The following is a 16,439-nucleotide window of genomic DNA, read 5'->3' on the forward strand; positions in this document are numbered from 1 at the left end:
CAATGCATTTTCTCAATATATATAGGTCTCTATGGCAATTCAAATTTTAATCCATAATTATTTACTAACTATGTAATCCATATAAAGATTAAATGACTTAAGAGAATGCCTGCCAGGCCTGACACGGTAGCCTGGTGGCTAAAGTCCTTGCAGATGCCGGGATCCCATATGGGCGCCGGTTCCTGTCCTGGCTATTCCACTCCCCTTCCATCTCCCTGCTAGTGACCCGAGAAAGCACTGGAGGACGACCCAAAGCCTTGGGATCCTGCACCCGTGTGGGAGACCCAGAAGAACCTCCTAGCTTTGGATTGCCTTAACTCTAGCTGTTGAGGCCACTTGGGGAGTGAACCAACAGATGAAAGATCTTTCTCTGTATCTTCTTCTCTGTATATCTGACTTTCCGATAGAATAAATTTTTGAAAAAAAAAATGCCTGCCACACAGTTAAGACTGTCTTTGGTTATAATTATTACTAGTAGTAACACCCAGGAACATCTGAGAGAGGTTACGAGTCTCCTAAACTTACATGAAAAAATGTTTGTTTGTTTAAAAAAAATGTATTAATTTGTGAGGGAGAAAAAGAGATCTTCCATCTGCTGGCTCACTCCCCAGATGTCTGCAATAGCCAGCTCTGGGCCAGGCCAAAGTCATAAGTCAGGAGCTTTCTCTGAGTCTCCCACGTTGGTGTCAGAGGCCCAAACGCTTGGACCATCCTTTGCTGCTTTGGTAGTATAGTGGACTAAGCACCACCTGCAATGCCAGCATCCTGTATAGACCTCTGGTTTATGTCCCAGCTGTTCCACTTCCTATCTAGCTCTCTGCTAATGTACCTGGAAAAACAGTGGGAGATGGCCCAAGTGCCTGGGTCCCTGTAGCCATGTGGGAGAGCCAGAAGAAGCTCCTGGCTCCAGGCCCTTGGCTTTGACCTGGCTTAGCTGCAGCCGGTGTGTGGCCATTGTAGCCATTCACAGAGTGAACCAGTGAATGAAGATCCCTATCTCTCTCTTTCTCTCTCTGTAATGAAGCCTTTGAAATAAATACAAATTAATCTGAAAAAGGAGACTCAAGAGTACAAGAAAAGATTTGTGCAAGAGTCAATGAAACTAAGCGTGCTCTCTGAGCAAGGTCAGGTCAAAGGCAAGGTCAGCTTCAGGGAGAAGCAGAAGAGCTCTTAGGACTTCTCTCTACTCAGTCAAGCCATCCTTTGATATCTCCTCTTTAAAAAATATTATAGGGACCCGGCGCCATAGCCTAATGGCTTAAATCCTCACCTTGCACCTCCTGGGTCCCACATGGGTGTGGGTTCTAATCCCAGCTGCCTCACTTCCCATCCAGCTCCCTGCCTGTGGCCTGGGAAAGCAATCGAGGACAGCCCAAAGCCTTGGGATCCTGCACCTGCGTGGGAGATCCAGGAGAAGCTTCTGGCTCCTGGCTTCAGATTGGCCTAGCTCCAGTCATTGTGGCCACTTGGAGAGTGAACCAGCGGATGGAAGATCTTTTTCTCTATTCTCTCCTTCTTTCTGTATATCTACATTTCCAATAAAAATAAAGAAATCTAAAAAAAAAAAAAGCCAGGCATAACATGGACTGTGTAATAGGAATCTCAGAAGCCTTATCTAGGTGGTGATTGTAGTGTGTAGCGGTTTCAGTCCCCATAGTTGATGAAGAAGCTTGTGTAGAATATGCATCTACTTCTTCCACTGTCACCCTTCACGGAAAGCTTACCTTGCCACTGAAAATATTGCTATGCTTAGTCAACTTTGTGAAACCTGAAGCTGTGTTTCATTCATCCAGCTTTCAGGCTGATCCCAAAAAACCCATCGGGGGACACATTCTGGCTCATGCTTCTACAACAAGAATAAGCTTACGGAAGGGAAGAGGGGAGCTGAGAATTGCCAAGATTTATGACAGGTAAACTTTTCTTCTTTTCCTCATCAGATTCTTGTGGGTAAGGTATTGGACAGAATGGTATCTGTTGACAGGTTGTGATTATTCTACTGGCAAATGCTACCTGGTTGGCTCTCCTTCAGCTGATTAGGAAGTCCCGACTGTGTGAGACTCCAGGACTCAGGGCCCTGAGGTCACTTGCACGTGGTCTCCAGCCTTTGAAGGCACACAGTGCTCCTACCTAAGGAAGCCTTCATTCAGATTAGAGATCATAAACACAGAAGCACAGCGTTTGAGAATATATCCGCTGCTTTGCACTTGATTAACTCCATTTACTATTCAAGTGTCAGTTTATTTTTCATAAAAATTGGTTTCTAGGTGATGTACAAATTGCAGATATTTATGATATGTATACCACTGTGTCTTAATGATCAAGTCTCAGCGTTATGTGTCTGCTCCACTAGGCCTGGATTTTCTTCCTATCTGCATCTAAAACTGCTCCTAAGCAAGCAAGCTAGCAAGCAAGATAGGCTTAAGGAAAGGGTGTGTGTGTGTGTATACACGTGTATGTTATTGGTTAACTTATAAATTTAATAGATTTGTACAGAGAAACCTGCTGTATAAGTTTCTGATAGAAAGCAATGAACAAAACAAAGATAAATTCCTGCCCTCCTGGAACTCATATTCATTCCATTGATTACTATGTTTTTCAAAATTTATTTCTTCATTTAAAACATAGAGTCACAGAGAGAAGGAAAGACAGAGTAACAAAGAGAGACCTTCCACCTCCTGGTTCACTCCCCAAATGACCACAGTGGCAGGGACCGAGCCAGGCTGCAGCTAGGCGCCTGAACTGCACCTGGGTCTCCCACATGGGTGTAGGTACCTAAGTACCTGGGCCATCTGCTGCTTTCCCACAAGCATTAGCCAGGCGCTGGATCAGAAGTGAAGGAGCCGAGACTCAAACTGGTGCTCATACGGGAGGGCAGCATTGCAGGCAGTAGCATAACCCTCTGTGTGATGACACTGGCTCCATGATTTTTATAATTTTTCTATTTATTTTTAGTTATGAGAGAGAGAATCTTCTGTTTGCTGCTTTACTTCGCAAACGCCTGCAGCAGTTGAAGCTGGGCCTGGCTAGAGCCAAGAGCCATGAACTCAGTCTGAGGCCCCTACAAGGGTGGCAGGGAGGCAACTGTGTGAGCCATCGGGGCTGCCTCACAGGCTGTGCAGGAACAGAAAGCTCAGCTTGGAAGCAGAGTTGGACTTGAGCTCAGGCACTCTTGTATGGGATGCAAGTGTTCCTAAATGCATCTTTAAAAAAAATGTTTATTTGAAAGTCAGACAAAGAGAGACTCCCATCCACTGGTTCACTCCCCAAATGGCTTGCATTGGCTGGGGCTGAGCCAATATGAAGTCAGGAGCTTCTTCCACGTCTTTCACATAGGTCGCAGGAGAACAAACACTGGGACCATCTTCCTCTGCTTTCCGCAGGCCATTAGCAAGGCACTGCATCAGAAGTGCAGCAACTGGGAGACAAGCAAGCACCCACATGGATTTCTGGCGTTGCAAGTGGAGGCTTTATTTACTACACCAAAACTTCAGTCCCTAAAATACATCTTACTCATTGTGCCAAGTGTCCATCCCATTGACAATGAGTTGTATAGCTTATGTCACCTTGTCTAAACAGTAACCCCAAATCAGAGCTGAATTTCTAGGTTTCAACCCCAGCCCCACTCCAGAATTAAACCCCGGGAGGCAAAAGTCTTGCACTTATGGAGGAGGCCCAGCTTGAATCCCCACCCTCCAGCTTGCAGTCTGGTCCAGCCATGGATATTGTGAGTTTTGGGGGAATGGCTAGTGTATGGGAGATCTGTGCCTATTCTCTCTTTCTGCCTGCCTTTCATAAGTAAATGAAAGCTGGACCCAGCGCAGTAGCCTAGTGGCTAGAGTCTTTGCCTTGAATGTGCCGGGATCTCATATGGGCACCGGTTCTAATCCCAGCAGCCCTGCTTCCCATCCAGCTCCCTGCTTGTGGCCTGGGAAAGCAGTGGAGGATGGTCCAATGCATTGGGACCCTGCACCCGTGTGGGAGACCTGGAAGAGACTCTGGGCTCCTGGCTTTGGATTAGCCCAGCTCCAGCCATTGCGGTCACTTGGGGAGTGAATCAGCGGACGGAAGATCTTCCTCTCTATCTCTCCTCCTCTCTGTATATCTGACTTTGTGATAAAAATAAATAAATCTTTTTTTAAAAATAAAATAAATGAAAGCTTAAAAAAAGAAGAAGGAAGACCAGATAAGGATCTGCTAGGGAGCGCTTGGCACCACCCTGAACAAACACCCAGTTATCGCTCTGCCTGTTTCCAAGTTGGGGAGCATGTCTACATTTAGCTGTACCAGCCCTCGGCTGTCTCTGGAGACTCAGACTGATGGGAGGATGAGGCCTGTGACAGGAAAGGAGTATTTATAGAAATAGAGCTTTTTATAAACTTCTGTTCCCTTGTATTTTGTTAGCCCTGAGATGCCTGAAAACGAAGCCACCTTCGCAATAACTGCTGGAGGCATTGGGGATGCCAAGGAGTAGGTGGTGGAGGGATGCGGATCGCTGCTCAGAGCTTATTAGCAGCTGAAGAAATGAGGAGACAGGCTCGACTTTCACATCTTGAAATAACAGTTTGCTTTTTCATAGGTTTTTAAAGGAAAGTCAGCAAGACAGATTTAAATCTTAAATTTATCTTAAAAGTTCCTGATTTATAACAATCCATCGCATGTATATATAAATATATTCTGAATAACATGTGGTATATAAAACACATATACACTTGAATATCTATATCCATGAATATATATAGACACTCACACATTTTAAAATGAGCTGGAGAAGAGGTACCTGATTCCCTCATTCGGGCTTTTCAGATTCTGTCTCGAAGCAAATAGAGAATCAGAAACTCCGCGTGCCCGTGTTCCCTCTGACTTCCCAGAGCAGTTTTACAGGGTGCAGTTCCACTGAGCTCTCAGGGAGACATGCTCCCGGGGCGACACCCAGGAAGCTCTCCTGATCTACAGTGGCAAGCTGTCCGCTCACCTCTATGACAGCACATAAGAAACACTAACTTATACCAGATTCTAAACTATTGACAAGCTGAAAATCCTTTTTTAAAAAATATGATTTTGATTCATACATATTCTCTTTGGAAGATAAAGAGAAAACTAGAAAATGTACTGTTGGGCTGAAAAAGCATGATTTTTGTAAGTGTTTGGTACAGGACTCAAGCTATTTTTAAAAATAGTGAAGTCAATTCAAATGTAAATTTGCTAAGTAATAATTTTAGAAATGTGTAAAAGAATACTGTTTTTTTATTGTTAAAAATAAAACGTGTTATCCAAACACACGCGTGATGAGAATACTTAAAATACTAATGATGCTTATAATGACAATCTTCATAGAATTCAAAAAGAGATAATCTTTTATGTTGCATCATCTTTGAAAATCCAAGTCTTGGCACCGCTGTTTGTTACAAAAGCTATTTGTTAAGAATGCTACAAGGAGAAGAGGGGCGGGGGAGGGGATGGAGGGGAGGAAGGGTGCGCAGGCCGGTGAGGGAGCGAGCCCTGGTACAGTTCACTAGCCAGGAGTGTGGCACTGGATCGTCCTTGAAGAAAAGGGCGGAGCCTAAAAGCAGGAGAGGGAAGGGTTACTCGGTCACACAGCCGGCGCAAGGACGTGGCGGTGCAAGGCAGAGACCACGGGGCACAGTTCTGGGAAACAGGAGCTTTTCCAGTCCTCTTACCTTTTTAAACCACAGAAACTGCTTCTCTGAATAAACAGAGCTAAAGTTGTTCAGGGACAGACATTCAACATTCTGCAGAATCCTTTAAATGGCTTCTTTTACTATGCAAATATGGAAGCATACTTTGTCTTAAGAAAGGGGAAGTATTATCACTTGAGGCATTGTACACATTTTTTATTTTAAGTTTTTTTTTTTTAATTGGAAAGGCAGATTTACAGAAAGATGGGATACAGAGATAAAGATCTTCCATCCTTCGGTTCACTCCCCACGTGGCAGCAGTGGCCAGAGCTGAGCCCATTTAAAGCTAGGAGCCAGGAGCTTCTTCCAGGTCTCCCAAGCGGGCACAGGATCCCAAGGTTTTGGTTCATCCTCTACTGCTTTCCCAGGCCACAAGCAGGGTGCTAGAAGGGAAGTGGAGCGGCCGGGATTAGAATCAGCATCGATATGGGATTCCGGCGGATGAGGATTTAGCCAATAAGCTATCGCCCTGGGCCCCAATTTTTAAAAAAGTATTTTGTTTATTTTTTACTTGAAAGAGTTACAGAGAGGGAGAGATGGTGGAAGAATTATCTCATGTGCTGGATCACTCCCCAGACAGCATAAATGGCTGGAGCAGAACCAGGCTGAAGCCAGGAACCAGGAGCTTCTTCTGGGTCTCCCACACCGGTGCAGGTGTCTAAGGCATTGAGCTATCCTCCGCTGCTTTCCCAGGCCATTAACTGTGAGTTGGATCAGAAGGGAGTAGCCAGGACTGTGAACCAGCATCCAAATCTGAGGGTACCTGTTGCAGATGATTGGCTTGTTAGTACCCTCAAAACCTTGGAAATCTTAACTCTTAATCTGGGGCCGGCCACACCTTAGAGACAACAAAGGCTCAGCCAGGAGCATAAGCTTTAGTATGCAAGCAAAACATCCACAGTCACTTCCCGTCTGGCTCCTATACCCCAGGGGGCAAGATTGCACTGCCTAAACAATTCTTGGCCTGCATTCCAGACGGGAACCACCCCTCTAATTTAGAGCCCTAGGAGAAGTCATTCAAGCTGGCCTGTTCTAAATTGGCTTCTCTACCCTGCCCTGCCTCGCTTTCCCCTCCAAACCTTCCTCATCAAGACTATGGTCCCCTCGCTGCTCCAGTCTTCTGCCTCCCAACTACCTTGCTGCTTTCCCGGGTGACCCTCTAGGATGTGATGGCTCCTTCAAGGAGTGTGAATACGATCGACTTTCCTGAGTGAGCCTCGCCTGCCTGTGTCCCTGCAGCCACCCCGACTAGCCACCCCTCTTTTGAAGGCGCAGTTTCAAGTGGTTTTGACATCACACATAATCAACACTGAGCATCTCCTTGAGGTTCCCTCGCACGAGAGAAAGTGAGCCATTTGACTTCAGGAGTCCAGAGCCTTCAGTACTCGCTAAGACCTGACATGCCCAAGATTTGAGAATCAAAGTATTGCTGGGCCCGGCGCAGTAGCCTAGTGGCTAAAATCCTCGCGCTGAACACACCAGGATCCCATTAGGAACATCAGTTCTAATCCCAGCTGCCCCACTTCTCATCTAGCTCCCTGTTTGTGACCAGGGAAAAGTAGTCGAGGACGGCCCAAGACCTTGGGTCCCTGCACCCCCGTGGGAGACCCAGAAGATGTTCCAGGCGCCTGGCTTTGGATCGGCGCAGCTCTGGCCATTGCAGCCACTTGCAGAGTGAATCATTGGATGGAAGAGCTTCCTCTCTGTCTCTCCTCCTCGTTGTATATCTGACTGTCCAAAAAAAATAAATAAATCTTTAAAAAAAAAAGTATTCCCGGGAAATCAAAATACCCATGACAAAAAAGAATTTTCAGAAGGTAGACAAAAGGGTTGGAAAGCAGGGTTCCACATTCACGTCTGCTGGCTTCAGCATGGCCAGCGGCTAAGATGGGAAATTCTCCAGTCCAGCCACTCTGGGAACAATGGGTGAGCATGTGAATATGAACTGAAGAGCCGGCGACTTGAAAAGCACTGCAAACAAAAAATAAAGAATTAAACAAACAAAAACAAATAAAGAAACAAAAAGGAGCAGAAAAGCAAAGCAGTACAGGTGCAGATGAAAGTGTCCAGCCCTGTGGAGCACTGGCCACTCAGTGAGCTTTTCATCTGTCAGCGTTACCCGAGTGTCTCGGCTTTCTAATCTTCCTTCTACCTAAGGGTAGAAATAAGTCTGGAGGGCCCGGCAAGGTAGCCTAGTCGCTAAAGTCCTCACCTTGCATGTGCCAGGATCCCATATGGACACTGGTTCTTCTTCTTTTTTTTTAAATCATTTTTTAGAAAGATTTATTTATTTTTATTACAAAGTCAGATATACAGAAAAGAGGAGAGACAGAGAGGAAGATCTTCCGTCCGCTGATTCACTCCCCAAGTGAGCGCAATGGCCGGTGCTGTGCCAATCCGAAGCCGGGAACCAGGAACCTCTTCCAGGTCTCCCACGTGGCGGCTTTGGGCCGTCCTCGACTGCTTTCCCAGGCCACAAGCAGGGAGCTGGGTGGGAAGTGGAGCTGCCGGGATTAGAACTGGCGCCCATATGGGATCCCGGCGTGTTCAAGGTGAGGACTTTTAGCCGCTAGGCCACGCCGCCGGGCCCCTTAATCATTTCTATGATACAGTTCCATAGGCCCTGGGATTTCCCTTATCCCTTCTCCAATTCCTTCCCCTCACTGAGTTTCCCTATATTATTACTATAGCATAGTTCTTCATGCACAGTCATATGTCCATCATAGTGGGCATGGACAATGGCAGACAGTCCAACATCCTATTGACAAGATACAGTAAACAGTTTCTTTGGGAGTTCATCTTTGTTTGGAAGTAGAGATGCTTACTGCATTGTATCCTCACATCTGGATGTGATAGTCTCCATTACACAGTTACTATACATCCCCTTAAATGAAAAAGCCACAATACAAAATAAACAACAGGAAGAAAAATAATAATTTACAATGCCATGAAGTTAAATAACATGCTGTTAGATATGATAGTCTACATTACACAGTTACTATGCATCCCTGTAAATGAAAAGCCACAAAACAAAATAAACAGCAGGAAGAAAAAAAAGAAATTAGCAACACCATGAAGTTAAATAACATGCTACTGAATGACTAATGTGTCGCTAAAGAAATGAAAAAGAAAATCAAGAACCTTCTTGAACAAAATGATGCTACTGTATGATCTATGAGTCATGGAAGAATTTAATCAGAAGAAAATGTTTTGAAGAAATGAAAGTAACAAAAACAAAATCAAAATCTGTGAAATACAGTATCTGCTGATCTTTGTTGGTGAAGTGTGTCTCCTGTAGGCAACAAATAGATGAGTTTTATGTTTTTAATCCAGTCTACTAATCTATGACATTTGATTGACGAGTTTATTCCATTTACATTCAGGGCTAATATGAATAGGTGGTAATTTGCTTCTGTCATTTTAGCAATGGGTTGTTCATTGATTTAGTTGTCTGTTGTTATTTTACTGGGATGTTCTTCGTATTTGCCTTTGGTTTTTTGGTGGGCGTTATCCCTTTTCTCTGTCAAGAAAACATCTTTAAGTATCCTTTGTAGGGCAGGTTTGGAAGACACATTTTTTTTTTTTAGATTTATTTTTATTACAAAGTCAGATATACAGAGAGGAGAGACAGAGAGGAAGATCTTCCATCTGATGATTCATTCCCCAACTGAGCCGCAACGGCTGGTGCTGTGCCGATCCAAAGCCGGGAACCAGGAACCTCTTCCGGGTCTCCCACAAGGGTGCAGGATCCCAAAGCTTTGGGCCGTCCTCGACTGCTTTCCCAGGCCACAAGCAGGGAGCTGGATGGGAAGTGGAGCTGCTGGGATTAGAACCGGTGCCCATATGGGATCCCGGAGCTTCCAAGGTGAGACTTTAGCCGCTAGGCCACACCGCCAAGTCCTATGTTAGCTTTCATTTGATTCATTTCCAGTGTGACATATTCCTTGAATTCCCTGAATGCCTGCTTTACATGCTTCTCATTATTGATAAGAAGTTTGAATTCTGTATCCCCCATTTTCTTGATGTTTCAGTGAACTCTGAGGTTGGCAAAGGGGTCTGCTCCTTTGCAGGGGAGCCTTCAGTAATATTCATTGTGTCTCTGTCTCTTCTTTTGCTCTTGGTCATTGTACTTCTGGTTATCAGATTCTTCTGCTTGGTACAGATTTTTTAAGCTGTGTCACCCACAGATCTACAGTTTGATTTTACTTATTGCAGTTGGTACATGGCTCTTTGTTTGTAGTCACTTGTGCCACTCCCTCAGCAAGTTCCAGGCCTGGGTTCTTATGTTAGATTTCCACCATGGTCTCTGTAGCCCCAGCTCTTGGCTCAGCAGTCTCCACCTCCTGTGATACCATGCTGAAGCTATACCGTTGTCTGTACAACCTTTCTCCCACGTCTGGTCCCAGTGTCCTGTATAGCTAGGTTGTTGGTGGTGCTGATCTTCCTGGAACCTGTTGGGCGTTAGGTCTGAGGGCCACACGGACCTGTTTTGACCTGTACGATGGCATAGTCAGGATTACTTCCCTGTAGGACCAGTGCAATGCACTGAGCTGAGTGAGTTCTCGCTGAGTTCAGCACATGTGCAGTTCACTGTTGTCCCCTGCAGTCTTTTTTTTTTTTTTTAAGATTTATTTTTTTTTTTATTTTTATTACAAAGTCAGATACACCGAGAGGAGGAGAGATAGAGAAGAAGTGGAGCTGCTGGGACTAGAACCAGCGGCCATATGGGATCAAGGCGAGGATTTTAGCCACCAGGCCATGCTGCCGAGCCCCTGTCCCCTGCAGTCTTAAATTCTTTGTCACACTGTAAGAAATGGTGCCTGATGTGACACTACTAGAGTTCTTGATCTGCTGGGGTCAAGTCTGAGGGCTACCCAGACCTGTCTTGGGTAGAACCTGTAGGATGCCACGTTGTTGCAGTTCACTGAGTCAGAAATGAGTTTACTTCCAGATCCGTGCATGCGCAGTGCTGCCTCATAGCCCTTGCCTCCTTAGGCAAAATGGTGCCTAATTTGGCTCTAGGAGGCGGACTGGCCTGTGAAATCCACCCTGTTCCTGCACCGCCTGTCAGGGACTTGCCACTCTGCTTGTGCTCTTGATTAAATCAAACAGACTAGCAGGACAGGGCAGTTCTTTGTCTGGGTTAACCTCCAGAGCTCCCAGGTAATGTCCCTTCCCACCTTGTTGCTGGTGGAGTTCTGGCTGTAGATGGAGTTCAGATCCCTCTTCCCTGAATGTTGTTGGGGTATCAGTCACCACAACACCACATTGTTGTTTTTGCTGATTTCCTGTGCCTGTCAGTCTCCAGGAACCCCTCTGCTGTCGTTCTGTCCTTTCCTATTTCCTGAAATGTACCTTCTTCACACTGGCTAATATTTCTCCATCTGTTTAAACATGTTCTTACCCTATTCCGCCATCTTGATTCTCTGGACACTGGTTCTATTCCTGGCAGCCCTGCTTCCCATCCAGCTCCCTGCCTGTGGCCTGGGAAATCAGTCGAGGACGGCCCAAAGCCTTGGAACCCAAAACCCACGTGGGAGACCTGGAAGAAGCTCCTGTCTCCTGGCTTTGGATCGATTCAGCTCCGGCTGTTGCAGTCACTTGGGGATTGAATCAACAGATGGAAGATCTCCCTCTGTGTCTCTCCTCTTTTCTGTATATCTGACTTTCTAATAAAAATAAATAAAATCAGAAAGAAAGAGAGAAAGAAAAGAAAGAAAGAAAGGAAAGAAGGAAGGAAGGAAGGAAGGAAGGAAGGAAGGAAGGAAGGAAGGAAGACAGACAGACGAGCAAGCCTGGCCTCCTGTGTTAAGGTGGTGGCAGAGCATCAACAAGAGAGCTTATTGACCAGGAGTATAGTTTGCAAGATGCAAAAACTCTAAATTTGAAATGCAAGACAAGGAATTAGTTGGTTCATATACCTGGAAAATACAGCTGACTTCAACCATAGGTGGAGCCAAGATCTTAGATGATATCAGAACTTTCACTTTTTTATTTTTTCAAGATTTATTTCTTTATTGTTGGAAAGTCACATGTATAGAGAAGAGGAGAGACAGAGAGGAAGATCTCCCGTCTGCTGGTTCATTCCCCAAGCACCTGCAATGGCTGGAGCTGAGCCAATCCGAAGCAAGCAGCCAGAAGCCTCTTCCAGGTCTCTCACATGGGTGCAGGATCCCAAGGCCTTGGGTCATCCTCGACTGCTTTCCCAGGCCACAGCAGGGAGCTGGATGGGAAGCGGAGCAACCAGGATTAGAACTGTTGCCTATGTGGGATCCTGGCACATGCAAGGCAAGGACTTTAGCTGCTAGGCCACCGTGCCAGACCCCAGAAACTTCTACTTCTGCTGTCTCTGTCTCCTGCTTTGCTTGTTTGCTGCTGTTGTTGTTTTCAGGTAGGCCTTCCCCCCTTAGTACCCAAGATACTGCCTGCCAGAAACTCCACGCTGACACCCCACCTAGTAAGGAAAGTACTAGAAAAAGCTACACTCACTCCTCAATTTCATCTCTTGAAATGAGGATAACAGAGGCCGTTTACTCAGAGCATGCTACAGGAGAAAGTCTGTGAGCTCGCTTATCTGCTCTGCTCAAGGCTGGCCAAGGACTCGGCAGCTTGGAGTTAGAAAAAAACTTTATGTTATATGCTGAAGAATCTCGGCATTGGGCAGCTGGAGGATCAATCTGGCAGACTTGGAAAAAGGGTGAAGGAAATATCACTGGTGTTGGGGAAGACAGTTTAGGGCAATTATAATCATCCAATTGTGAAACAATAAAGATAGGGTGGGGTAGGAGCAATGACGTGGACAAACTTAAAAAAAAGCTGAGAGTTAATGTGGAGTGGAATAAAAGACCTCAACATTGCACGTAAAAAATAAAGACCTTGAAACTGAGGCTCTCTTCCATCTTGTTCTTAAACTTTCCTGTTTAAGCATATTTAAGGAGAAAGAAAAACAAGGACAGAAAGCCAAGAGATCAGAATTAAAACACAGAGAATATTTTAGATTAGATCCAGAGATTAGAAGCGGAGTAGGGCTGAGACACGTCATCTCCTTCAGGTAATAGGGCAAATGCTTGAACAGTTACCATTTTCCCATCATAATAATCTACTTTTCTTAAGAGTCGCCATTCCCCAGTTCACATCATATATTCAAGACACTGAATATGGAGTGACCGTTGCCAGGGTGAGTACCCTGAGTGAGTTAGAGGCCACCCACCCACGCAGCAGCAGGGGCGACAGGAACAGAAGGGCTGGCAGCCGCGGCGGTGACCCGAGCAGGTGCCTGCTGCTAGAGGAGGTGTCCGACTCCGACTGCCACAGTTGCTCAGACTCTTGTCCATTCCCAGGCTGCTGCTTCTCCAGCCTCCTGCCAACCCAGTGACCTCTGATGTCCTTTGGATAAAATCACCTTTGCTTCAGATAGTCTGACTTGGGTGGGTTCTCTAGAACTCCAACCAAGACACCAACAGGATGACTCCCAAATGCTGCCCCAGGGAAGCCGGAATGGGCTAGTGTAACCCTCAAGTGGCAGATTTTTCATTATTCCTATTTTTACATATGCTTCCATACACTCTAATATTTTATTATTTTATTTATTTATATTATTTGTCTTTTATTTATTTTTTAATTTGAGAGGAAACTCCTTTGTGTTAGGTCATATCCCACATACCCACGATGGTCACATTGAGGGCCACAGGATGAAGGCAGCCATCAGGAACTCCAGCCAGGTTTTCCATGTGGGTGGCGGGGACACAAATACTTGAGTCAGCACCGCTGTCTCCCAGGGTCTGTGTCCACAGGAAGCAGGAGCTGGAGTGCAGCATCCAACCCAGGCCCTGTGATGTGAAATTTAAGCATCCCAACTGGCATCTTAACCACTAGGCCAAGCACCTGCCCCTCAATCTTCAATATTTTATTTTATTTTCTGAAAATTTGTTTATTTTTATTGGAAAGTCAGACATACAGAGGAAGATCTTCCATCCACTGACTCACTCCCCAAGTGACGGCAATGGCTGGAGCTGAACCGATCTGAAGCCAGGAGACAGGAGCTTCCTCTGGGTCTCCCATGCTAGTGCAGAATTCCAAGACTTTAGGTCATCCTCCAATGCTTTCCCAGGCCACAAGCAGGGAGCTGGATGGGAAGTGAGGCAGCCGGGATTAGAACTGATGCCCATATATGGGATCCCAGTGAGTGCAAGGCAAGGACTTTAGCCCCCAGGCTACCATGCCAGGTCCAATCTTCAATATTTTAAAAGGAAAGTTATTCAATAGTGTATAACCATTGGGATTTTGCTTGAGTAAACCTAAGAGAAAACTCCAAAATCATAGCGTCTTGAATAAAATGGAGGATTTACTCTTCTAGGGAAGAGATCTAAAGCTAGGTAATCCAGAGCTGTCCTGGGGCTTCTGCCTTGTCAGCCAGACCCCAAGCTCTTTTTTTCCCACCATTTTAGCTCCTGACTTCCATCTTCAAGGTCAGCCCATGACCTAAGATGGTTGCTGGAGCTCCAGCCTGAGAAACTAACTTGGGAGAGAAAAAAGTGATGAAAGACGGAGGGCCAAAAAAAGTTCCTTCCATCTGAGTCAGCTCCTGGGAAGCAGGCCTCCCACACAACATTTGTGCTTCCATGGCAGGAGCTGCACCGCCACACAAACAAGTGTGGAAAACACAATCTTTTGTTCCTGGCAGCATTTTCCCCAGCTAAAATCTGGAGTTCTGTTACCAAGGAAGAATCGGATGGCAGTTGTTGATAAGCAACCAGGGGTCCCTACCCCCAAACCTTTAACTTCCTCATCACGTATGAATTGATTAAATATTACATACTCTGCTAGGCAGTTAGGATTTTTCACTTGTGTCATGCTTTAGCCGTGTAAGAGTTACAGCGCCTTCAGCTGAAGGTTACAAAAATCCTACCCAAAGTAGCTTAAACACTAAGGAAATCTATCGCCTCCTAATAACACAACACCGAGAAAAGGCACCCACTCATGTGGCTGTGTTCTGTCACAACACTTTATACTGGTGTCCCTTACACCAGTTTGATGGTGTCTGCTCTAAGTCACCATGCTAAGTTTCATTAGTAGCTTCAATTCTTATCTAAAGTATAAGGAACTGCTCTTCCTGGAAGCGGCCCTGGTGAGGGTGACCTCGTGCCAAGATGGTTCGCTACTCACTGGACCCCGAGAACCCCACCAAGTCATGTAAGTTCAGGGGCTCAAACCTGTGTGTCCACTTTAAGAACACCCAGGAGACCGCGCAGGCCATCACGGTCATGCACATTTGCAAGGCCACCAAGTAGCTGAAGGACGTCATGTTGAAGAAGTAGTGTGTGCCCTTCCGGCGGTACAAAGGCTGCGTGGGCCGCTGCGCGCAGGCCAAGCAGTGAGGCTGGACCCAGGGGCGGTGGACCAGAAAGAGTGCCGAGTTTCTGTTGCACATGCTGAAGAACACAGAGAGCAATGCTGAACTGAAGGTTCTGCACATGGACTCCCTGGTCATTGAGCACATCCAGGTGAACAGGGCCCCCAAGATGCGCCGCCCTACAGAGCACACCCATACATGGGCTCCCCATGCCACATCACCGAAGAGCAGACTGCCCCCGAGCCCGAGGAGGAGGTGGTGCAGAAGAAAAAGATATCCCAGAAGAAACTAAAAAAACAAAAACTTATGGCCCGGGAGTAATTTCAACATAAAATAAATCCGATGAAAACAAACAAAATAATAAAGTATAAGGAACTCAGCTGACCAACGTGAAGCCTATCAAGGCACAAAACAGACATTGTATTTCACATACAGGTGAATTCAATGACCACGAAACTGGAGCGCTGTGAACATCAGACAACAGAATGTGTGTATGGAGAGCATTCAAGTGGTTCTTACTGAAAGTCACTGAAAAACAAAGCCTGTGACTTTGAAACCTAAACAAAAGGTTGTTAGTGGGTGAAACCTGTCTTCCAGTGTTGATTTTACTGCTGCAATTATGAAACACAGATGAATAATGGCAATGGTTTTGCTGGCAGGTGGATACTGCACTGCAAAAAAAAAAAAAAAAAAAAAAAAAACAAACCAACTAAAAGAATGATAGAGTCTGTGATTTTCTGGGGGGTGGGGCACAGAGCAGCGTGGGAGCCCCCAACAACATCTAAGGCTTTCCCTCCACTCCTGGCATTTTTATACTTCCACAAGTTTTCACCAGACCCACAAGCCTAGGTAGAGTTAAACAGTACGTACAAATGCTATCAGAGGGCTGAAGACGTTTTTCGATATCACCCTTGGGGAAGAGATTCAATTAAAATATATTGGTTAAACACCAGGGGTGCTGCTGAAACACAGAGCACCAGGCAGCCCCCCGCCCCACGATGCACCCAACACAAGGCATCATCAGTCAGGTCAAGATCCTGCCAGTGGCACATGAGTGTGAATCCCAGATACATCATTTGGCAACTGGGTGCTGCTGGGCTGGCTGCCTTGCCTTTTCCCTCTCAGCTTTCCCTTTTAAGTACAAAGATTGCAACAATTAGTGTGTGTGGTATGTTATTACTTCCAGGCCCACTGGGAGTGCCATTACACTCACTCTTCCTTCCAGACATTCCTATAGTGCACCTTACACAAGATAAACTAACACAGATCTACAATAAACTCATAAGCACATGCCTGCAACACACTCAATATGAAGTCAGCTGAGTTGATGAGGTTTTTCACAAAAGAAAACGGAAGGAATTGAAATGAGCCTGCAGTAGCATATGGTCACT

General features: G+C 45.7%; 1 protein-coding gene and 1 pseudogene across 3 annotated transcripts in view; both read left to right on the forward strand.

Annotated features, from left to right (window-relative positions):
- DMC1 (DNA meiotic recombinase 1) overlaps positions 1-4,891 on the forward strand; it is a 33,055-nt gene extending 28,164 nt beyond the window's left edge. For all 3 annotated transcript variants that reach the window (XM_058673352.1, XM_058673354.1, XM_058673353.1), the window contains exons 13-14: positions 1,794-1,910; positions 4,402-4,891. In XM_058673352.1, the coding sequence (XP_058529335.1) occupies positions 1,794-1,910; positions 4,402-4,471 (187 nt within the window). In that variant the 3' untranslated portion in view covers positions 4,472-4,891. The remainder of the gene's footprint in view (positions 1-1,793; positions 1,911-4,401) is intronic.
- Positions 4,892-14,801: 9,910 nt separating this feature from the next.
- On the forward strand, positions 14,802-15,389 carry LOC101524572 (large ribosomal subunit protein uL22-like; annotated as a pseudogene).
- Positions 15,390-16,439: the final 1,050 nt, after the last annotated feature.

Source organism: Ochotona princeps, chromosome 15 (genome assembly GCF_030435755.1).
Source record: "Ochotona princeps isolate mOchPri1 chromosome 15, mOchPri1.hap1, whole genome shotgun sequence".
Lineage (NCBI taxonomy): Eukaryota > Metazoa > Chordata > Mammalia > Lagomorpha > Ochotonidae > Ochotona > Ochotona princeps.